At 40.6% G+C, this 23,362-nt stretch overlaps 4 protein-coding genes across 11 annotated transcripts; 3 read left to right on the plus strand and 1 right to left on the minus strand.

Annotated features, from left to right (window-relative positions):
- Nucleotides 1-1,324: 1,324 nt before the first annotated feature.
- LOC107276927 (uncharacterized) lies at nt 1,325-3,781 on the minus strand. Its single transcript, XM_015768326.3, has 6 exons — nt 3,611-3,781; nt 3,285-3,390; nt 3,152-3,184; nt 2,913-3,034; nt 2,656-2,786; nt 1,325-2,124 (listed from the first exon to the last, which is right to left on the minus strand). Exons 1-6 carry the CDS (start codon nt 3,611-3,613, stop codon nt 1,674-1,676), a joined length of 846 nt encoding a protein of 281 aa, XP_015623812.1. The 5' UTR covers nt 3,614-3,781; the 3' UTR covers nt 1,325-1,673.
- A 231-nt stretch (nt 3,782-4,012) lies between these two features.
- On the plus strand, nt 4,013-6,670 carry LOC4325469 (uncharacterized). The gene is made up of 5 exons (XM_015768338.3): nt 4,013-4,172; nt 4,277-4,413; nt 4,985-5,066; nt 5,146-5,231; nt 6,164-6,670. Exons 1-5 carry the CDS (start codon nt 4,128-4,130, stop codon nt 6,414-6,416), a joined length of 603 nt encoding a protein of 200 aa, XP_015623824.1. The 5' UTR covers nt 4,013-4,127; the 3' UTR covers nt 6,417-6,670.
- Nucleotides 6,671-7,169: 499 nt separating this feature from the next.
- Nucleotides 7,170-8,781, plus strand: LOC4325470 (uncharacterized). The gene is made up of 2 exons (XM_015774660.2): nt 7,170-7,423; nt 8,397-8,781. Exons 1-2 carry the CDS (start codon nt 7,287-7,289, stop codon nt 8,533-8,535), a joined length of 276 nt encoding a protein of 91 aa, XP_015630146.1. The 5' UTR covers nt 7,170-7,286; the 3' UTR covers nt 8,536-8,781.
- Nucleotides 8,782-14,952: 6,171 nt separating this feature from the next.
- Nucleotides 14,953-19,724, plus strand: LOC107279564 (uncharacterized). Of its 8 annotated transcripts, none has more exons than XR_010738987.1 (3): nt 14,953-15,415; nt 18,364-18,548; nt 19,097-19,724. XR_010738987.1 is itself a non-coding variant. In XM_066306968.1 (3 exons), the coding sequence occupies exons 1-2, from the start codon at nt 15,081-15,083 to the stop codon at nt 18,407-18,409; spliced, it is 381 nt and encodes a 126-aa protein (XP_066163065.1). In that variant the 5' UTR covers nt 14,953-15,080; the 3' UTR covers nt 18,410-18,449; nt 19,097-19,724. The 8 variants fall into 8 exon arrangements, 2 of the variants coding, with proteins under 2 accessions (XP_066163065.1, XP_025878520.1); XM_066306968.1 differs by having other exon boundaries at nt 18,364-18,449; XR_003240468.2 differs by lacking the exon at nt 14,953-15,415 and adding an exon at nt 16,342-16,465.
- The last annotated feature ends 3,638 nt before the right edge of the window (nt 19,725-23,362 follow it).

Consider the following 23,362-nt stretch of genomic DNA (forward strand, 5'->3'; position numbering starts at 1 on the left):
AGGGCGGAAAAAAGCGCGGCAAAAAATTCGATTTCTATTCGTTTTAATAGTCCGTAAATATCTCTTCTCTATCTTAACTAATTAAAAGATTCGTATTTTTCGTCCCTCCATCAAATCCTAATCTGATTTCGATTTTGTGAATGATCGAAAAAATTGAAAAAAAAAATAGAAACCCAAACTTCAACACCCAAAAACACCAAATATATCGACCAAAAACTCCAAATACATCGAGTCCGTCGCCGTTGCTTGGGATTGGGTTGGGCGCCGCCACCGTTGCCGCCTGCTGGTGATGGGGAAGGGCGCCGCCACTGCCACCGGTGGTAGGGGAGGACGCCGCCGCGCTGCCGGTGGTGGGGAAGGACGCAGCCGCGCTGCCGGTGGTGAGGGAGGACGCAGCCGCGCTGCCAGTGGTGGGAGAGCCACCGTCGCCGCTCGCGGGGGAGGACGCTGACACCGCCACCACTCGGGGGGAGAGGCACCGCCACCGCCGCCACTGCTCGGGCAGCGGCGCTGTCGCTAGGGGGAGGGCACCGCCGCCGCCGTCGCTCGGGGGGAGAGGCGCCGCCACTGCCGCCGCTGCTCGGGCGGCGCCGCCGTCGCTCGGGGAGGGGGGCTGCTCGGGGAGAGGCGCCGTCGCCGCCGCTTAGGGGAGGGGCGAGAGGCGCTGCCGCAGCCGCCGCCGCTCGGGGGAGGGAGAGTGGTAAAGGAGGGGGAGGGGGTGAGAATGAATCCTAGGGTTAGGTTTTGGGTGTAGTTATTTAGGTTAGGATTAATCTGGGCCGTCCATTCGATCGGACAGCTCCAGCTGCTCCCGCGTCGGGCCGCCGGCCTATTGGGCCACCGAATGGACCGTGTGGTCGATATCAAGAGGATGCAATGGACTTAACAGAGAAAGGAAACAAGCCAGATACATAGAATAGACGTAAGGGAGAGAATATAAACTTTCTATATTCGGCCCAAACCTGAAAGGGAGGATTTTGATTCCTTTTTCCAATTAAATAATTGTTAAATGAGGTTTGTATTATTAAAATTAGCAATTAAGCTCTGAAAATTCCAATAAAATTCTAAAGAGCTTAATTAAATATGGAGAATTTAATAAAATTAAATTTAACCTGTCATTTTATTTATTATACTTGCTTTACTTGTAAATTAATTTTTTACACAAGGGAGGGAATATAACCTTTCTACATAATGTAAATTTTTCTTAACTTTTCCTTTATTTTCTGGTCTATACACTTCCCGTTGCAACGCACGGGCACTTTTGCCAGTGGAATATAAAATCCTGGAGTTCCTCCTAGGTGTAGTAGCAAATACTCCCTCAATTTTACTATACAATTTATTCTAGCATTTCTCATATTCATATTGATGCTATAAGATAAGAGAAATAGTAAGTAACAACATAGCCATGGAAAGTTGGACACAATACTCTGCTCTACCATTAGCAAACAAAATCTGAAAGCCACGTCACTGAGCAGGTACCTATTTCATCACAAACACATGCACATATATTTGATCCTCGTTACGAAAACTTACAAGGAAAAAAAAAAAAGAGATCGTATGAATATCAGCGAATTTTTTTTCGCGAACGCGAATATCAGCGAATTCGTCAACATCGATGCAAATTCTCTCGTTTTCAAATATCGATGCACCAAGAAATCCCATTTTTTGTTCTTTTAAAACTGCAGAGAATACTTCTTGCCGGTGAACCGATTCCCATCGTCTTTCTCGCCGGACTTGGCCTCCTTGACGCCACCACCGGCGGCAGGAGCCGACGAGCCAAACCGAAGCCCCCTTTTGGGCGGCGCCGCCGCCGTCGCCGGCGGCGGCATCGTCTTCTTCTCCTCCTCCACCGGCTTGCCGTCCATCCGCATCCTGAAGCCGGTGAACCGGGCCGGCTCCGGCTCGCCGGCGCCGACGCCGTCGACCTGCATGGCGGCGGCGGCGGCGGGCTCCGCTTGGTCGAGGGCCTGGTCGAACTCGACCTCGCAGTCGGTCTCGATGACGCAGACAGCGTCGGCCGGCCTCGTCTCCACGACGTCGAGGTAGTAGAACCTGTCCCCCGCCGCCACGGCGATCGTCTCGCCGGTCGTAAGGCAGAAGTAGTTGCGGAAGTTGTACTCCAGCCTACACGCACATCAACACAACATATGTCAACCAATGTCGAATAAAATAATAGATAATATAGCAATGTTTATTATGATAATTAAATGTAATAATTGTTAGTGGATGATAATGTGATATATCTGTACGTTAAGCTTTAGAATTTAGTAAGTTAACTTTATAGTAGGAAAGAATAACCAGGCTTAGTAATTTCGTTGTTCATATCTACGACGGGGCATCGAAATTTCGATCAGAACTTTTATGGAATTTGATCAAATTTTGATTAAAAAATTGAAAATTTCGGACGAAATAGTTCGGTGCCGAGAGGGCCTGAAATTTCAAAAAATTCGAACGGAAATTTCAATAATTTAGTCATAATGATCGTATTCAGTCAGTATTGAAAGTTATTTTGTCAATATTACCATCAGTAGAAGATGATCCTAACTGTTGTTCTATGAGTTTTAGTTCCAGTAAAAAAAATCTGAATTAGAAAAGGTGAACAATTTAGATTAATTTCTAAAGAAAAAAAAAACTTCTTTCGATAGAATTACTTACAGGTATCTTGGTTCAGAAAGCTTGTGGAAGTCAGAGGTGTGAGGCTGCAGCTTGATGAAGGTGGCCTTGGGGATCGACGTGCTTCGCAGCAGCACGAGATCGTTCTCTCGCAGGCCCAAGTGCTCCATCATCTGAAAATATTCAGGAACAAAATATAAATCAGCATCAGTTTATGTTAATGCTCTGAAGAGTTGTTTAAATTAAATTTGTATTTGGGCAAAGTTAATTTGATGTTCTTCTATGAAGAGTATACTAACCATGGTCGGGATGTGGATGAAGCCCTCGTCGGCGGTGAACTCGAGCACGCCGCAGTACGAGGTCTGCAGCGTGGTGGCGTTCTGAATCTGAAACTGCATCGGGTACTCGATGTGCAGATACCCTTGAAAGTAAATTAACCACAAGCAATAACATCAGTAATTTAACCAACTAATTTATTACCAGATGATCAAGTATGTACGGAAAGATCGTTTTTTTACTGAAGATGTTAGGAACTTACCGAGCCGATCAAGAGCAGATACAGGCATGAAGACTGCAAACAAATTAAACATAAGCAAAACTTCGTAATATTCAGTTAGAAAAAAAAATAGATTGACTACTGACTATTAATAACAGGTTAATTAGCAACTTACCCCTGTTGCCATCGTCGGCGTTCTCCTTCTTGAGAAGCGAGATCGGCAAGCAGCGGTACAGCTGCGCGAACGTCGCCGATTGCAAGTTGAGATACTCCTCGAAATCCTGCACAACGCATTCAACGAACCAGCAATTAGATTAGAAGTTCAGAACCGGTATCCTAAACAACTCCAGTATATGCATGAATCAAGAACATAATTAGCATGGTAATATATGCAAGAACAATGACAGATTGGTTGCGCTCCAAAGAATCGAAAAGATGGAAGAGAAGGGGATAAAACAACAACTTGGATTAAAAAGATTTCAGAGCAATTGACTGACATACCATTATTAAGATGAACTGATGAAGTCAGCGACTAAATTAATTGGCTGCCGATCGAGTTAGTCAAATCCCCTCTTCTTCTTCCGATGGAATTCGAAGAACACACGACAAATCAATAGAACAAGATCAAAATCAGGTATTCAGGTGAGGCTTCCAGATATCCAGGGCCAATATAAACCGCCTATACGAATCGCCCTCGTATACACGAATCAGTAATAAACCGCGTAGGAGTCCACCACATCAAATACCGGGCCCACATGTCGGTCAGACCGCAGGTAGGACCAGCCAGGCAAGCGGTTCTCCTTCCCTGGCTGACATGTGGGCCCGCACGCCACTCGCGCACCGGGCCGTGGTGATGGGCCCGAGTCCGACTCGAACCCGATCTCCTCTCCTCTCTCTCTTCTCGTCGTGCGCCTCCTCCCCGCGGCGACGGCTTCCGCGAGCCGCGTAAACCCTAACCCTAAATCGGTAAGCGAAGCAGCGGCAGCGGCAGAGGCGGCGGCGGAGGAGGAAGGTGGCGATGGCGGCGAAGCGGGAGCTCTCGAGCACCCTCAGGAACCTCAAGGCGAGGAGGAAATCCCTTGGAAATGTTGCCTCTTATTACATCCGCACGCGTTGCTATCTCGTCTGATGTTTTTATTTTTGTATTTGTGTGCGGGGGGGATGCAGTTTATGCAGCGGGCGGCTGTTGCGCAGAAGGTTGAGGAGAAGCCCAAGGTTGAGGCGGCGGCGGCGGCGGCGGAGGAGGAGGTGGTGACGGTGCCTAGCGGAGGTGTTGGCTCGTCGGTTAAAGTCGCTCGGAAGTGGTATGGGGATTGAAAGGCTCGTTTTTTTAATCGTTTATGCTGAGTTGGTGTTTTTAGCATGGTATTAGAGATTTTGACTCTAGGGTAGCATGGGATGTTTTGTATGCTATATAACAAGGTGCGATGAAGAATTGGAGATTATGTTTGAGTTAAGCTGAATCTGTTAGATGAAGATTGTGCCTTTTTGGGTTTGTTAGATGAGATATCTGGCAAAACCTCCCATCTAATTTACTTCTTACCTAATTACAGAGAATTTGGGATTTCTGGCTATGCACCTGGACAAGTACTCGTCTAAGTTCATAGCTAGAAATGAAGTCTTTGTGGGACGGAGGTAGTAGAAATGATACTTTGTGCTTCAGAAACTATAACATTCATGTGTATGTCCATAATTGGATACTTTTTTTTAACGTTTTCTTCCCAGATATGCTTCACACTAATCAGCTAAACATGCATTTGATGTTGTCATGCAAATTCATTTTTTGGGTTTAGTTTTGGACACGCAGTACTTCATTACCAATACCTTTCTTTGATCTGTCAATGCAGACTAAACCAATACTAACTCTTTCTTCAGCGTAGTTATCATGGAGGGTAATCCACACCCTGGAGCTGCAAAGGGTCGAATGTCATTCCTGAATTTCAACCCATCCATTGATGTGAGATTTCAAGATTATTTTTTTATATCTTGTTATTTGCAATATTGTCGTGTTCCCTCACCCAAACCTAGAACTGTAGAAATTAACTCAAGAGGCAACGGGTGGCCGCCAATCACAGTTAGCATCACCTAGTAATAATCATCAGGATGGTTCGAATTCCAGCAGGTTAGCTATTTACCAGCTCTTTTCTGTGCTGTAACTGTTGTTAACCTATAGCTAATTTATCTGTTACAAAATATAGATTACCTGTCACAATATGTGGATTAATGTCGTGAGTATGTGCTAAGAGTTATTTAGTTTGGACTTTTGATCATTGAACTGGAAACATAACCAAAGCAGAAGAGCCTGAAGCTCTTACATAGTTACCAGACTTGACATTATTAACATTCATTTAGTGCACTTCAGCCTTGTGAAAGATGAATCACCTGTTAATAACTTCACTGCAGCTTTGACATCATGTAAGGTAGAAATCTAAGCTTGAAGTGATTGATTTGTTAAAAAATACACTCGTTGTGGCGCTAATGTTGGATGCAGAGTTACCATTCATTGTTAGTGTATAACTGTATATCACTATATCCGTCATTACTGGTAGCTTGCTCTGAGTAGTTCAGACATTATTGATGTATTGCTATAGTTAACATTATTTGCTAAAAGTAAAGCTTATACAACTAATGCTATTCTGAAGCTTATGAGTTACTGCATATTCACAAATGAGGAAGCTTTTTGCACAAATGGCATGAAAAATCTAGAATGCATACATTTTTGGCACCCAAAAAAAAATTAATGAAATTCTTTAGTAGAATTCTGATTCAGTTCGGTCAGATAAGAAATTAACAAATCACTACTATGCAACACAAAAAGGTGTAGCCTTATGGACACAATTCACCAGGAGAACACTTTCATCTGTACTTTTTATGAAAATGCTAACTACAGCCGCTCAAAATCATTGTGAGGCAATTGAATAGCTTGTGGATGTAATTTTGAGCCGCTCAAAATCATTGTACAAGTTCTTATGTGGCACATATAATTTTGAGCACTTTGAATAGCTTGTGGATGTAATGAATTTTCACGTGATCCCTTTTACAATGGAAATGCAGAACGGATGAAGTATCAAGAACAAGATTTAGTGACTTCAACATTGATAGTTCAGAAAGCATATCTCTGAATGAACTAAAGAGGAAACAGCCTGAGCTTGAAATGGAAACACCACCATCACATAGGCAGCCCAAGACCACAGGTAAGAGTATCGATGGTGATTCATCTTCCCAAAGCAATGGCCGTGGGTCTCACAAGTCAAACAAGCGTGAAAAGCTTGACTGGAATCTTCTTAGACCACGGAAATCAAAATGAAGTCCGGAGTTAGCGTAGCCAAAACTTTGCTCTTGTACCCCATTTGTACTCTGTATCTGATTAGCATTTTCTCCTGTTTCGCGAGTTATATCTAGAAAGCTGGTAACCAGTAGTTTATTTACAGTAAAATGTTTGTCCTTGCCTAATCTTGGTTTCAACTGTTCCCCTGTTCTTGATATGTTGTTTACTGCATTACTTTGCTGTAACAAGGTTCTGCAGCAGCAATGAGAAATTACAGTTTTGACAGTGGTTAATGCTGCATCCTGGATATATGTTGGAAGTGTATTTGATTGAGATATGATTGCCTTGCCTTCCTTTGCACCCACGGTTTCATTTGATCTCGTATGATTTACAGTGGATTTGCTTGCGTATATTTCACACTTGGAATTGGAAGCAATTGAACTGCGTGAGAAAGCACGAGATATCCACAAAGGTCCCGTTTGAATATGCTAAAAAGGGATATAAAATTTTGGATACTCTTGGCACACTTTTCAAATTGCAAAACGGTAAATTTCATACGAAAACTTTCTATATGAAAGTTGCTCTAAATTATCAAATTAATCTATTTTTCACGTTTGTAATAATTAAACTCAATTAATCATACGTTAATATCACATCGGTTGATGATAATGCCTACCACCTGAATAATCTCTCCCCTTTGGGAAGGCTCTCTCAAGTCTCAACCCAAGGACTCGAACTGGCTGGTCCCACCTGTCATTGGCTTTAATATGGTCGACGCATCGTCCTGAAGGTGTCTGCTTGCTTTTCTTTCTTTCTTTTTTTTTCTCTCGCTTCCAAGTTACGCCCGCCGTTAAACCCTAGCTCCTTCCCCGGCGGCGGCGGCGGCGGGAGGGGGCAGGAAGCCCGGAGATGCCACCGGCGTCGTCGGTTGCGTCGGCGGTGGAGAAGCTGCAGGCGGCGGCGCAGGACGCGGCGAACTCCTCGTCGCGCTCGGCGGCCGCCTTCTCCGAGCAGGCGCACCAGGTCCTCGTGCCCAGGGCCGCAGGGTATACTCTCCTCTCCTCCTCACTTGCCCTCCACCTACTCTAGCTTGAATGTTTTCGCACATTGGAGCTCCAGGTTCAGCTCAATTTCTTGCTTGCCTTGAATTGGTTTGGTGCTGGATTTGCAGTATCGAATGACTCCAATTGCTCCCGATTTGTGCCATGTAGCTACTATCTGAAATAAGCAAACTGCAATTAGGCGTGTTTACAAAAACTGATCAGAGTTTGATAGGGTGATTTGGTATGTCCTATGAAAAGCCATACCGACTGAGGGATTGTAAAATAGGTCAATAGCTCGAAGTTGAGAAGTGCTCTTCGCAATTAGGTGGTGCAGTGTTCAAGTAACTTTTGGCATCACTGGCATATTGAGTTCCTGAATTCAGGAGTATTGCAAGGGCTCGTCTCAAAGTTGAGTGTATTGATATGTTGCAAGGGGTCTGTATTTGTATAGCTCTCGTGTCATACAAGATGCAACCAGAAGAGGCAATGGTGAGTTCAGAAGAATATGAGCAGATTCCATTGTGATCCTAGCAGCTCATTGAGTTCAGAGTAGATAAAATTTTAGTGTCTTTCTAGATCAAAAGCTACGAGGTTTAAGACCGTGAGAGTACTTGATTGTGATTGAGCTGTGTTCAGAATTTCAGTTGGATGAACAGTGAATATATTGATTGTATAACTGTGTTTGAGTTGCAAAATAGCCTAGAGTTTGTGTGCATTGGTGCTGCTGTTACTAAATCTGAAAGCTTAACAACAAGAGCTAGACATGGTTGCATACCCTATATATATATTCTGCATGCAGCTTTAAGAGCTTATTAAGTAAGTTGCACTGCCTCAGGAAAATTTATTTGGCACAACTTTTCAACATTTGCTATCATTTCCAGGCACTGATACCATTTTATTCATGAACCCTGTGCTCAACTGTCCAACACCTTAGAACCTGACAATAGTTATACTTGTGTTATATTCTGTATTGCAGTCGTGTTGTCTCTCTATCAACTTGTACGAAGATCAGCGCCGTCAGCTTTGCAGTCGGTGTTGTGGTGGGCTTCACATTGAAGAGAAGACTACGCCGGTGGGCTGCTAGGCTGCTGAAAAGAATTAAGGACGATGACTAGTGAAATCTTTTCATGCCATGTTGTTCTCAAGTTCTGTTGAGTGTTGAGAACTATGTTTGGTTGTGCATCGCCCGCAAATTGGAATCCTTTTTACAGTTAGATAAAATCGCAAGCAAGACAAACTTATGGTTTCTAAGCTGTATTACACATATTTTGTAGGTCCGTAAGCCTTAGAATTGCTACTCAGAATGTTTGTTTTCTGATGGGTGATTTACAAATTCTATTTATCCCCCTTTTGATAGAGTATTCAGATTTGTGACAGTTGACTCAAGCGAGTGTACTTTGTTTTACTGGTATACACAATCAACTTAAATATCTTTTAGAAATACAAATTAGAAATAACTAAGATTAGAAATTAGAAAAATAAGCAGAATTTGGAGAAGAGTCTATAGTATATATAGGAATACAATTCATAAGTAACTGAAATTCGAAATTAAAAATAAGTAATATTAGAAAAAACTCTAAAGTCTATATAGGAATACAATTTATAAATAATTGAAATTCGGAATTAAAAAATACAGATATTGGAAAAAAATAGAGTCTATATAGAAATACAATTATAAATAAAAGATTGGGAATTAGACAAATAAAAATATTGGAAGAAGAGTCCATAGTCCATATAGGAATATAGAACTAAGTGAAAGTTGAAATTAAAAAATAATTAAAAGTAGAGTTTAGAGTCTATATAGAAATACAATTTAGAAAAAAAATTAAAAATTTAAAAAATAAGCAACATTGGGAGAGGAGTCTAGCGTCTATATATGAATAAAATTTATAAATAACTGAAATTTAGAATTAACAAATAAGGAATATTAAAAAAAGGTATAGAGTCCATATACAAATACATTTTATAAATAAATAAAATTAAAAAAAATAAATATTGATAAAAAGGTCTAGAGTCCATACAGGAATACAATTTACCAATAAAGGAAATACAAAATTAAAAAAAGAATATTAAAAGAAGAGTTTAGAGTATATATAGAAATACAATTTACAAATAAGTAAAATGAATATTGGAAGAGGAGTCCAAGGTCCTTATAGGAATAGAATTTATGAATAATGAAAATTCAAAATTAAAATAATAAGAAATATTGAAAGATGAGTCTAGGTCTAGATTGGAATACAATTTATAAATAACTAAAATCTGAAATTATAAAATAATTAATAACTATCATGTATATACAATACAATAAGAATATCACATATTTGTTAGTTTGATCAAGAATTTAAAATTATATTATCATTTTAATTTATTTTAATAAATAGAATATGAAAATATTTATGCTATTATAAGAAAAAAATATAACGATGCTAGCCACGCAATCTATGCTAGTTAAACGGAGTATAATAAATATAGGTGAGCCAACCATGTATGGCTTCCCGATGCAAACATAATGCTTTTCTAAGTGACTTTAGGAAATATTAATCCAATTTAAATATCTGTACGTTAGATGGAACAAGGTACTCTCTCATCAGATGGAGGAGTAATTCTGTACATATGCAAGCAACTTGTAGTTCGTAAACTACAAGTTGGAATTAAAACTTCTTTGTGGAAATCACAAGAACTTAGCCGTGGATAGCACACAACCGGTTCTACAGGAAACCCATCCTACATAGACTTATTTGGAACAGTTTTTAGCTGCTGCATCTTTTTCCAGAGACAGAAATTCTTTCAAACAGGGATTCAGATTCTAAGAAATTGCAGTAGTTGAATTCAGAAAAAGAACTAGAAACTAAAAGTTAGAAAACCCAGTTTTTTTAGATTCTCAGAAGCTGACTACCAACAAGTTGATTCTCAGAATCTTAATCTCCCCAAACAAACCCATAGTAGTACTCCAGTTCACACACAAAGAACATCACAAGCATATCTATACTACTTAAAATATTAATAGTGGTGGTGTCTATTTTCACATCATCTCTACCACCGATATTTAGTATGGATTAAGGTTTGTGAAAATATATAATACCATTTATTAAATGATGTATGGTTGGATGTGGAAGGATGGTTGAGGGTAGAAAAGAAACAAATTTGAATTAGAAGTGATTGATGGGATAAGTAGTACTTCATTGTAACAACTATTTTAGAATAAAGTTTTGAATCATAGAAATACAACTAATTTGAAACGGAGGGAGTATACTATTGCATCACCTTCATATAAGTCTTTCCTGCTTCACTATTCCCTTTCCCCAATTTTTAAAATCATCTATCTATCTATCTATTATATTATTAAAGGAATAGAAAAAGGAGCCTCCACGTTCGCTCTCATGGCCTAGAAATTCTCACATTAATCGGAAAAAAAGAAAAAGCAGAGTCCATATAGAAATAGCTGAAATTCGGAATTAAAAAATACTACCTCCGTCCCAAAATAAGTGCAGTTTTGCACTATTCACGTTCAACGTTTGACCGTCCGTCTTATTTGAAAAATTTGTGAAAAAATTAAAAACATTTAGTCACACATAAAGTAATATTCATGTTTTATCATCTAATAGCAATAAAAATACTAATCATAAAAAATTTTCAAATAAGACGGACGGTCAAACGTTGAACATGAATAGTGCAAAACTGCACTTATTTTGGGACGGAGGGAGTAAGTAATATTAGAAGAGGAGACTAGAGTCCATATAGAAATACAATTAGAAAATAGCTAAAATTCGGAATTAAAAAAATAAGGAATATTAGAAGAGGAGACTAGAGTCCATATAGAAATACAATTAGGAAATGACTGAAATTCGGAATTAAAAATAAGGAATATTAGAAGAGGAGACTAGAGTCCATATAGAAATACAATTAGGAAATGACTGAAATTCGGAATTAAAAATAAGGAATATTAGAAGTATAGTATAGAGTCCATATAGAAATACAATTAGGAAATAACTTAAATTCGGAATTAAAAATAAGGAATATTAGAAGTAGAGTATAGAGTCCATATAGAAATACAATTAGGAAATAACTGAAATTCGGAATTAAAAATAAGGAATATTAGAAGTAGAGTATATAGTCCATATAGAAATACGATTAGGAAATAATAGAAATTTGGAATTAAAAATAAAGAATATTAGAAGTAGAGTATAGAGTCGATATAGAAATACAATTAAGAAAAAAAGAAATTCGGAATTAAAAAGTAAGGAATATTAGAAATAGAGTATAGAGTCCATATATGAATTTAAAACTAACTAAAATTTGGAATAAACATAATAAAATTAAAAGTAGAGTTTAGAGTCCGTATAAAAATACAATTTACAAATAACTAAATTTGAAATTAAGAAAAATATGGGAAGAAGAGTTTAAGGTCAATATAGAAATACAAATATAGGAATACAATTTAGAAGTAACTAAAATTCGAATTTAAAAATTAAAGAATATTGAAAGATAAGTTTAGAGTCCACATAGAAATACAATTAGAAATAATAAAAATTCAGAAATAAAAAAAAATATTGGAAGAAGAGCATAGAGTCTATGTAGAAATACAATTTACAGAAAATTCAAAATTAAAAAAAAGAAATATTAAAAGACGAGTCTAGAGTCCATATAGGAATATATATAATTTACAAATAACTAAAATTTGATAATAAAAATAATTAATAACTAACACGTATATAAAATATAATATAAATATTACACATTAGTAGTTTCGTAAAGTTAATGCAAAATTTAAAATTATGTTGTCATTTTAATATATTTGAAGAATATAATGAGAAAACATATATACTATTATATAAGAGAAAATATAATGATGCTAGCCGCGTAATCTGTGTGGGCCACCATGCTAATTATTCAATAAAAAAACAACTTAAACTAAATAAATGTCTTTTAATTGATTTGATAAGCTAGAAAGTTAATCTGTTTTGGTTGCAACATAATGAGTCAAAGACACACATGACAAAAACAAGTGATGTGACCTAAGCACAACGGTGAAGTTGCCGCGTGTAATTTGGCTCCCGTTTCCAACAACTCAACGGATCCGTGAGTCCGTGACTCGTGAGTCAATTGCCATTAGAAATTGAGGGCATGTTCATTTTGATAAAAAAAACTAGCGGGGTGGTCCACGCAATTGCGCGGCTAGCACCCATACAAAATATTTATTTTTTAATATGATTTTACTTCATATTTATTAAATAACTATCTTATTATTTTAAGACTTTGAAAGGCCAAACCTTATCATCCCCGTGTTTCTGTTTTTATGGATTTTAAAAGTCACACCAGTTGCTACTCGTTACTTCTGTTACCCTTTTTTTTTCATTTGCTTGCTTGATTTACCACTGTTTTTATTCATTCTTCTTGAAACCTTTAAAAATTGGACCTTATAGTTTTTTGAATTTATTGTCTCGTTAGGTTTTGCTTTTATAATTTTTAGAAGTCCCGTCAAACACTGCCACTGTACTCCTCTATGGCTCATCCGCTCCCTGCTCTCTCTTTTTCATTGGGATTTTATAAATCAAATATAATTATCGTTTGGGTTCTCTCTCTTTTTAATTGGGATTTTATTAATTAAATATAATTATCGTTTGGGTTCATTTTTTTACTTAGAAGTCCCGCCAAACCATCAGCGGCTTAATTTGCCTCTCTATTCCTCTATGGCTCACCTGCTGCCTCCCCTCTTTATTGTTATTGAGATATAAAATCAAACATGATTATCATTATTTTTATTTACTTTTTAGAAGTCTCGAACCTTTAAAAATTGGACCTCGTAGTTTTTATAGTTTGTTCTCTCATTGGGTTTAATTTTTATAATTTTCAGAAGTCCCGTCAAACGCTGTCATTATACTCCTCTACTGTCCGTCTGCTGACTCCTCTATTTATTGTTATTGGGATTTTAAAAATCAAACATAATTATCGTTTGGGTTTATTGTTTTGTTTCTAGAAGTCCCGCCAAACCATCAACAACTTTGTCACTGTACTCCTATACAGCTCGCTCGCTGTCTCCCCTCTTTAGTGTCATTGAGATTTTAAAATCAAACGTGACTATCATTAGGGTTTATTTAATTAATCTTGTGTTCTACCCTATCTAGACTATTCTTTTTAATATGCTTTATTTTCTATTTTGAATTTTAATTATTTATAAATTTTATTCCTGTTAGAACTCTTCATTATTGGGATTTTAAAAATAGAACCTGATCATTTTTTGGTTTTCTTTTCATAGTTTGTAGAAGTCTCGCTAGCCGTCATTGCCAATTTCCTTTGCCACCCTCATCTTGTCCTCTTAATAATGCAATAAAATTCATTTCTTCTTTTATTCTATATATTGTAGTTTACTTTCAATATTTTGTCTTTCTAATTCTAGTTATTTTTAATTGTATTCTTACTTGAACTTTTATTGTTTTTCTAGTTTGAATTTTATTTTATTTTTCATTTAGAGTTTAATTAATCTCATGTTATGCTCTAGATAGACTGATAGTTAAATATTTGCTTAAAAAGAGCTTGTCTGTTGTCAGTCCTTGCCCGATGGGGAGTTCAAATAGATAGATTCTTGTTTTTTAAAACCTTATTTTTATATTTTTCTTGTATTTTTACAACTTGTGAGTAGGATTTGCCCGGTACTTATTTCTGGGAAATCATTCTCAACCGTTATAACATATGTCCACCATGAATTGGTGCAAATTGTTTGTTGAAAAAAAATTGGTGCAGATTTTTTCTTTTTCTTTTTATTACTTATTAATTTGGTAATTTATAGATATCCTTATGTAATATTTGGATGTATTATTAATTGTATGTGCCATTGCTGCATGTAGCGGGCAGATTGCCAATCAAAAGGCCGGATAGATTTTTTGTTTAATGAGCTTCTCTGATAAAAAAAAAACAGAAAACATGTTAGTTGTCAGCCTTGTCCGGATGGGACTTGGGTCTGAATAGAACTTGGACTTTTTTTTTTTTTTGCTGTACGGTTTTTTTTTTTGACAAAGTTTGAGTAGGACTCTTATATCTGTCCAATCAATCTCAATGGTTAAATGATTGATCTATCATAATTCAATGGTGTAGATTTTTCACTTTTTCTTCGATTAATGTGGTAATTTCTAGCCTCCACAGTGAACGTGGTGCCTCCTTTCAAAGCTGTTTTAATAATATAATAGATCTTATCAAATTTTGGCATTATCAAAATTTTGGTACAGTTGCCAAAATTTTGGCAGGATTTCTTATATAGTTACCAAAATTTGGCAGCAAACTAAATATAACCATTTTTTAGTAACTTTACCAAAATTTGGTAAGGTTGAAAATAGCATCAGAGTAAACATATCCTGAGATCCTCAGTGATCAAATGCATCCTCTGTGGTCTAAGTAAACAGGTCCTGTCCAAGTTGATGGTGAACGTTTTGGGTTTTAGACGAAATTTGATGGTGAACGAAGTTGATGGTGAACGTTTTACTTAAAAACGTTCACCATCAACTAGGACAGGAGAGAAAGAATCCGCCCGCACCCACCGTTCCCTTCGTTATATATACCCTTCGACACCCCCCTCCTCCTCTTCAGATCTCTCTCTCCTTCCTAGCAAGCTCGATTTCTTAGACCATCAAAGATTAGGATCGAATTCTCAATAAGCTAATCATTCATGGCGGCAGAAGCAGGAGCACTGATGGGTGCTGATCGCCGGGAACCGGAGGCCGGCGGTGGCGCCGCCGCGTTGGGTGCGGTCGGCATAGCCACCGTCTCCGTAGCCACCACTCTGGCCGCAGTGTTCCAGCCGCCGCCGGGTGGCCTCCTCGCCGACACCTTCTACCGCCTCGCGCTCTCCGGGACCTTCCTTGGCGGGATGACCCTGGTCGGCGCTTCGGTCTGGGTGGCCGACAACCCGGCTGCCCGCCGTGCCGCCGGCAAGAAGCTGTTATACACCGCCATCCCGCCGCTCCTCGCCGCCATGGGTTTATCGGTGGTGGCGCTGCTCTGGTAAGTATGGTTCTCGAACAGGCTCCGGTCCGGCCGCACCGCTGTCCGCATATCCATGATCGGAGCAAACAATAATAATTGCCGGCGTCTCTCTCTAGCTTGCTGGTCGATCGTGTTTGTGTGATTGAAAATGAATATCATATTCTTCTTCCATTTGGTTTGCTCGTTTGCTGCGTCGTGGTTGTGTCTTGTCGTCGTAGCATGTTCTGTTGTTGCAAGTAGTTAGAGAGTCCACTGTTCTGTTCTTATTTACTCTGTCTCGTGTGCTTCGATTGATGACCGGCTTAATCGACCAGTGTTCTATGGAGTGTTCATCATATCTCTCGATTTCAATTTCAAGTATATATGGTGCTTCATTTTTTTTAATGAGATGATAAAGTTATGGTGATTGTACTCCTAATTTTCATCTTACTTGCATTCTGCGAATATTGGATTTGGAATACTCCATGGATCCATGCATATCGGCACCGCCGCCGGCGAGCATGGCGCCGTTTCTCCTCACCAATTAATTCATCATCAATTCAATCGCGCCACCGCTGCCGCCCGCTGGTAGTACCACTGTTTCGGTGGCGGTAGGGGACTCGTTCGTTGCCATGGAGGCGGCGTCGTCGCCGGCGTGGCGTCTCTCTGCGCCGCTCGCCGTCGACGCCGACGCCGAATTGTTCTATTTGGAAGCTTCTGGCGCTTCTCCTTCTAGAAGCCATCCTTTCCTCTCTTTTTTTTCGGTTTTTTTGGGTGATACAAGTGGGGAAGGGTGGGCCATACAAGTGGGGCCCACATGCCCCCTGACCTTGTTGTGTTGCGGGCGGCGGAAGAAAATTACACAGGACCTCAGTCCTTCGCTCATCTGGAAAGACTTCATTTTGTGAATGACACGTGTTCGCACGAATCTTGAGGCAGACAACAGTCGTCTTCTACCTCAGACTAAAGTACCAAAATAATTCCCCCATCTCTCTCTCCTCTCCCTTTCCACTTCCCAGTCCGGCAGTCCCTACCTCCCCTGGCTCCCTTCTCTATGGCCGGAGGCCCAATCTCCAGCACGGAAACATGGTTCGTCGCCTCTTCCTCCTCCTCATTGTCACGTCGCGGGATGCAACATGATGCTGTAGCAGCAATGCGACGAAAAAGTTCAGCGAGCTCGCCGCCTCCTGCAAGTGGAACCTTCCCTGGCTAAGAAGGAGGAAGGAAGGTGGGAAGTGGAGAGGAGAGAGAAAGGGAAAGTTTGGCACTCTGCACTTGAGCTCAGGTAGAAGATGACTACGTTAAAATTCGTGTGGAGACGTGTCACTCAAGATGACAAGTCTTTCTGGATGAGCGAAGGACCGAGGTCTTGTATAATTTTCTTCCGCGGGCGGCGGCTACGGCCATGGAGATCTCGCGACTCGCGGGTCGCGGCCATGTGCCGGTGAGGTCGGCTGCTTCGCCGGCGTCTCCGCCTCCGCATCTACGCCTGATTGATCCCCCCCAACCTATCTCCACTGTGCTATCGCGTTTCTTGCGGACTTGCGGAGGTTGTGGTTGAGGCAGTAGCCTGTGGGGCGGTGATGCGGCGCCGAGATCCCGCTCGTCCACGGATTTCCGGTCGCCATCGCCGGGATTCGTCTTCTCCGGCCAACCCCTCGCCGCGCCGCCCGTCCTCGGCCAGGATCTGGTCGGGATCGCTTGTGGTAGGTGTTGGGCACTTGGGGTTTGAAAGACAGCATCGTTGATGTGCTTTGAGTTCCTGCCTAATTGACTTACGCTGACTCTGTCAATATCAACATCTTCAGTTACTATTCCCATAATCCCTAAAATCCCAGCAGTTGCGTGGTAGGTTATGTAAAGCGCATTCCTGTGATGAAAAATAGACCCTAGGAGACATATAATCAATTGTATCAAGTGATCCAACACACTAGGTCCCCAAATATTGTCGTAGATACCATTTTCTCTTCAGTATTCTGTTTAAAGACTGATATTGGTCTTTGGATGATGTGCTTGTTCATCGCACCAGTTGATCTTTACTATTGGTGCATATTTAGTTCCAAGGCGTCGTTTTAGTTAAGCTGCTGAAGCGTTGAGCATCTTGTCATGCTGATATTCTTATGAGTGGTTCAAGATGGTTTGTTCTGTTTTAGTGGAAGTGAAAGAAGGGGCTGTCCCCTGCTTATGGGAAGAGAAAAAGAGATGTATTTTAGCAACCATGTGTTTACAGTACAATCCAATTAGTTCACTAAGCTATTATTTATGGCTGTTATATCCTGTTCTGAGTATTTATTTGTTATACTGTAATGGTATTAAATTTCTGGCATTGTTATACATGATTATATTCGATCATATACAGCTATTAGTAATTCATGTAGTTAGAGCTGAATGGGAGTTTTGCTAGAAAGACATTGCTTCTTTCAACGACCCTTATTCAAACAAAATTAAAGTACCTTTTTCTCTGTTGTGCTGATTCCCATTGTTACATAGCTGAAACTTAAGTAATTGCAAAATTTGATGGAACTCATATATTCTTCTACTCTTATAATAAGGGAGGTTTGTATGTAGCTACACTCATGCTATATGCATGCGCTCTGTCTATCTGACTTTTGTATTTACATTTGTATTCAAGACATTGAGGTCAACTAAATTCTATGCCCAATGGTGCAGCCATATTTCATACATGAATATGGCTATCTCTTTGCCTGGTAGGTTATGAAATATGAACTCTATGTGTTTATTTTGATGTGAAATGGCCTCAGGGCAACTCATTTTGATGTATGAGTATACATGTCAATCCACACAGTAGGTCCTGAGATATTTTATTAATGACCTTTTCACTTTTCACCATCCTTCACTTGAGAATATGCTCTGGTTGATAGTAGTTAGTTTCCGTGCTTTGACTTATTGCCGAACCCTTGAGAGCATCTTGTAATGTTCAACTCTTATGAATTGTTGATGATGACCTTATCTCTTTTGATGAATAGGATGAATAGCGGCATGGCAACCCAAGGGCCAAGGCCAGAGCACTAGGGCCTAGAGCCGCAGGAGTGGAGCTAGAGCGAAACAGAGGGTGGTGCCACTTGCTTAATTTACTCTACTTTAGATCAAGTTTAAGCTGATACGGGTGCTTAAGTTTGTATTGAGGAGGGTGCATACATGGTGAAAATAGGTAAGGTATAGCTAAAAAAATTTCTTGATCGGGTTCCTGGGCACCCCCCTAATATATACTAGCTCCGCCCCTGCCTAGAGGCATTCCTAGAAACTTAGGAGCAAACGAAGAAAGGTAGCAGAACCAGTGTAGAGGAGGCATTAGGAGAAATCTTAAGGACATTTGGTAACTTTGAAATACCATAATGCGTCTCATAAAAAATATTCTAATTTTAAAATTTGTACTATGTAATAGGTGGTTAAATGCTGTTCTTCTGAGTGATGGAGTTGCAGATTGTAAATCAATCTTTACTTATACAAACGATGGGCCAATCATTGGCTTGTTCTCGTCTCTTTTTTTTTTGGGTCAAAATGAATTGGAATAGCAGGTGCCTTTGAAGTGTAAATATAACAGAACAAGTGGGTAAATTTTAATATAATTCCGAAAGAATCATCATCCATGTGTCATTTTCTTTTTCATGCAATGAACAACAGATTTGTATATATGTATTTTTACCATCAGTAACAGTCCTTTATTAATGCATAGTATGTGGTTCTGCTTTTCTGTAGGGGGACGTTGAGTTGTAAGAACTAAGAAGACCAGATGCATCTGCTCAGATTTTACAGGCCTGTATAACCAGTTAACGAGTGGCAAAAAAAATGTCTCGCGGCCGTGTCTGATACATAACTTTGCCAGGAGATCTATCTGTTGATGCACACAGGCTGCCATGGCATTGTTACCCAGTTGCTCTTACATGCATTTCTGCTGGCATAAGATGGTGGAGGTTCTGTTGTTGAACCTGGAACACAACCGGTGCTCAGAAGAATTTTGTATCACTACAACCTATCAGGATTTGATCGAACAATTTGGTATGTTCATACACATTTGAGCAATTGTACAGTACTCCGAAGTTGGTGTTTTCTATCATCTGGTAATTGTGGATCACTGGCATATCGAGGAATTGTGGATCACTGACATATGGAGGAATTGTGGATCACTGGCATATTGAGGAATCAACCTGACATATAATATTCAGGGTGTCTTTTGTATACGTGGAGACTGTTGTGTATGCCATTTTTCTGGAATGTCATGTAATATCAACGTATCCGTATCGCCGTACCAGTATCACGTATCCGTGCATCACAAATAGCCATATTATTTTCTATATCGATATTTATGATTAAATTGAGTTAAGAATTTCTTTTGTTGTGCGGATAACTGCACTGATTGCAAATCTGCCAATGAGTACTACCTCCGTCCCAAAATAATTGTATTTCTATGATTCAAACTTTGTCCCAAATTAATTATAATTCTAGAGCACTAATTGCCCCATCAATCATCTCTCATTCAAATTTCTTCCTATTATACCCTCAACCATCTTTCCACTCTCACATAAACACCATTTAATGAGGGGCACCATAGTCTTTTTTCTCAAACCTTAATATATGCTAAACAACATAGAATTACAATTATTTTGGGACGGAGGTAGTACCAAAATATTCGTGATTTAGTGCATTGTGTTCCTGTGACTGAATCTGAAAGTTTGGCAGCTAGAATGAATACCAAGTATTGTTGTGCATATCCCCGTGGAATAAGTCTATTTACCTCCATCATTGAATGGTTTCCCTTAACCACAAGGCTGGGTATTACGTCATCTTCACAAACCAGTGCAAATTACCTTCTTCAGTGGTTTGACAATCGGTTTTTGTTGACGTGGCTGCTTGATTGCAGTTGACTCGCCGAGTTGGCAGGTGGGATCCACATGTCAGCGACATCCACCTCATATCATGCTTTTCTCCCCTTCTCTTTCCTTTCTTTAATCTCCCTTCTCTCTCTTACCTTCCAGCAGCAACAGAGGCCATGAGGGCTACGGTGGTAGTGAGCCGGATTCGGGGGTGGCGACGACGAAGGAGGAGGGAAAGGAGGATGTGGAGACGAAGTAGCAATAGCAGCAGGAAGCGACTGCAGCAGCGAGAGAGAGAGGAGGTTGTGGTGGCGGCGTCGAAGCGGAAGCAGCAGGTGGCTGCTGTGGTGGTGAGGGAGAGGAGGCTGCGAGACGACGGCGTGGAAGCAACAACAGCAGCAGGCGGTGGCGTTGAAGTGGAAATAATAGGTGATTGCAGTGGCGGTGATGGAGATGAGGTTGCTACGACGGCAAGGGAGAGGAAGTGGCGGCATCGAAGCAACAGTAGTAGGCAACGACGAGGAAGAGGAAGTGGCGACATCGAATCAGCAGTAGCAGGCGATGGTAGTGACAACATCGACGCAGAGGAATCCGCGGATACTCTTGATGGCTTCCTCATCTCCCTCCTCTCTTCCTCGCCGGCCATCGACCGTGCTACTGCCTTGCTTGACGATCACTAGCTGTTGTCGTCGGCTTCGTCTCCGGCTACCACCACTGCAGCAACCTAGGACCAACCTGTGACTAGTGTAAATGGAGTGGTATATGTAAGTGGGCCCATCTATCGGATGGGCTAGGCTACGCGGTTGTAGAGGTAGGGCTGTTACACGACCGGCCGTCTTCCTCGTTGGGAGAACAAGATTGGGAAAAAAAAAAGGAAAGAAAGGATAGAGAAGGAGGATCAAATGTTTCACTGATAGGTGGGTCCCACCTATCATGTTGATAAAACCCGTTTTCCAAACCACCGAAGTAGTCGATTTGCACTGGTTTTTAAAGATGAGGGAGATGCTATATCTAGTTTTGTGGTTGAGGAAGATGATTCAATCGGGAGTAAGAGATGAGAGAGGAAAAGTAGACTTGCTTATCTCCGTAGCCCGGACATGATCCAACTACTAAGCTCGGACAAATTACGTGGTCCGACTAAGGTGGGTCTAGTTCTCGAACGTTCGCATCTCGCAAAACAGTTCAATAGGTTTTATCGTTATCAGTTCTAACGACGTGTTTAAGCTCGTACTATATAGTATTTTGTTATTTCAGTTAGAAGACCAACCAATCACTTTTTCCTATTATCAAGTTGTTCAGATTGGATTTTATTTCTTGAAAAAAAAATCCAGTGATGCTTAAATTTTTTTTATTTATACTGAAATTTATACACTAATAATTAAACTTCTAATTGCAAATTATAATTCATACTATAAAGTTTATAAATAAAAAGTCCATAATATAAAGTGTATATACTTAAAGGCTCTATGCATAGAAAGTTTATATACATAAAATCTATATATGGAAAGTTTATACACATAAATTCCATATATATAGAAAGCGTACATGTAAAAAAGTAATACATGTAAAAAAGTTTGTACTAAAAAAAGCTATAAAAATGACTATAAAGAGAAAAAAGTAATTTAACAAAAAGAAGGGGAAAAAATGATATGTACCGTTAGGAGAATTAACGTAAAAAAAAGGACCACGGTAAATTGAAAAGAATCACGTAGAAAAGAAAAAAGGAAAATTAGGAATGTAAAGACGACGCCGTAACGACGCAACACACCTGTCACGCATCGCCACGTTTCCTTTTGTCTCCCCACCCTGACCTGTCCGCGCGATGGACAAGTAGCGCACGTCGCCCAATAGTCAATCCGCCTACTACGGTTGGAATAAGTCAATTTGCTGTCCCTCGAATTTACGTTGAGTCCGATAGATTACCAGATTTGCCCTTTGTACTGCTTAGACCTCCCCAGAAAACGTGTCACCCCCGGTTCGCGGCGGCTCGGCCGAGTCCAGTCCCGCAGGGGCAAAACCGTCCTTCAGACTCTCCTCCCGATAACCGGCGCCGCCCAGCCCATCAGTCCGTCCGCCCCAGAGGCCCCAACTCCCCAGGTCCGTAATTTTGATAATTTGACCCTTTGAAAAAACTTATTTTGATATTGATCCATGTCAAAACCTATTTTCAAAAATAGACCTTTTTTCGTGCCATTCGCTGAGCTACAACATCATAGCGCCACTTACTTTGGCGCTGAGATACCGTCCGACATGTCACTGGTGTCACACATCATACGATGTCAGCGCCAAATTCTTTGGCGCTAACCTCCGTGGCTTGCTATGTATAAATACTATGCATGTACTACCGTGATACATGGAAGATTTGGCCTAGTGGTGAAAGCCCGCCTCTCTTAACTAGAGGTCAGGCGTACCACGAAGATGTTAGCATGAAGAGCTCTCCACCAAGCTATCTCGTTTTTTTTTTCAGTTGTGGTAGCTTGTAGCTTGATAATATTTGTAGACTGGAGAGAGGTGACCTCGGATAACGTGTAAAATCCGTGACACCTCGGATGGCATCTCAGCGTCAATGATAGTTGCGCCAAGACGTTATAGCTCAGCGCCAACCACAATGGCGCTGAGAAAACGGCCTATTTTTCAAATTAGTTTTTGGTACAGTTCAATTTTGAAATAAGTTTTCTGAAAGGGTCAAATTGTCAAAATTACGGGAGGTCTTCCCCTTCGCATCCATAAAAGCAGCCCGAGCCGCGCGTGATCCCGACGTTTCTGTAGCTTGATCTTTCTAGCATCTCTGCTACTGCTAGTACTCCAACCTTCTCAATTCCCTAGCTTTGATTCTGAATAATAGGAAGACCCACACATCGGAGATGATGGTTGACAATATTGCTCGCCGGGAAGCGGAGGCCGACGGCGGTGCTTCCAAGATCGCGGCGGCGCTGGGGCTGTTCGGCGTCGCCACGGCCTCTCTGATCATCAACCTGGTCGCCGCGTTCGACCCACCGCAGGGCTTCGCTGAAAGCGCCTGCTACGACCTCGCTCTTGTGGGGTCCTTCCTCGCCGGAATGGGCCAGGTTGGCGCGGCCATCTGGGTCGCCGACGACCCACGCGGCCACCGTGCCGCCGTCGGCAAGAAGATCATGATCGCCTCCATCGC

The sequence above is a fragment of the Oryza sativa genome, chromosome 1 (genome assembly GCF_034140825.1).
Source record: "Oryza sativa Japonica Group chromosome 1, ASM3414082v1".
NCBI lineage: Eukaryota > Viridiplantae > Streptophyta > Magnoliopsida > Poales > Poaceae > Oryza > Oryza sativa.

What these genes read in the sequence shown, in the direction of transcription:
- LOC4325469 (XM_015768338.3), top strand. Translation starts at nt 4,128, where the DNA reads ATGGCGGCGAAGCGGGAGCTCTCGAGCACCCTCAGGAACCTCAAG. An exon ending in GCACCCTCAGGAACCTCAAG is followed by an intron (nt 4,173 to 4,276) that starts GCGAGGAGGAAA and finishes GGGGGGATGCAG; the next exon opens with TTTATGCAGCGGGCGGCTGT. An exon ending in ATTTCAACCCATCCATTGAT is followed by an intron (nt 5,067 to 5,145) that starts GTGAGATTTCAA and finishes CTAGAACTGTAG; the next exon opens with AAATTAACTCAAGAGGCAAC.
- LOC107279564 (XM_066306968.1), top strand. Translation starts at nt 15,081, where the DNA reads ATGGCGGCAGAAGCAGGAGCACTGATGGGTGCTGATCGCCGGGAACCG. An exon ending in TCGGTGGTGGCGCTGCTCTG is followed by an intron (nt 15,416 to 18,363) that starts GTAAGTATGGTT and finishes TTTGATGAATAG; the next exon opens with GATGAATAGCGGCATGGCAA.
- LOC4325470 (XM_015774660.2), top strand. Translation starts at nt 7,287, where the DNA reads ATGCCACCGGCGTCGTCGGTTGCGTCGGCGGTGGAGAAGCTGCAGGCG. An exon ending in CTCGTGCCCAGGGCCGCAGG is followed by an intron (nt 7,424 to 8,396) that starts GTATACTCTCCT and finishes TCTGTATTGCAG; the next exon opens with TCGTGTTGTCTCTCTATCAA.
- LOC107276927 (XM_015768326.3), bottom strand. An exon ending in CGCCGACGATGGCAACAGGG is followed by an intron (nt 3,185 to 3,284) that starts GTAAGTTGCTAA and finishes ATTTGTTTGCAG; the next exon opens with TCTTCATGCCTGTATCTGCT. An exon ending in ATCTGCTCTTGATCGGCTCG is followed by an intron (nt 3,035 to 3,151) that starts GTAAGTTCCTAA and finishes TTTACTTTCAAG; the next exon opens with GGTATCTGCACATCGAGTAC.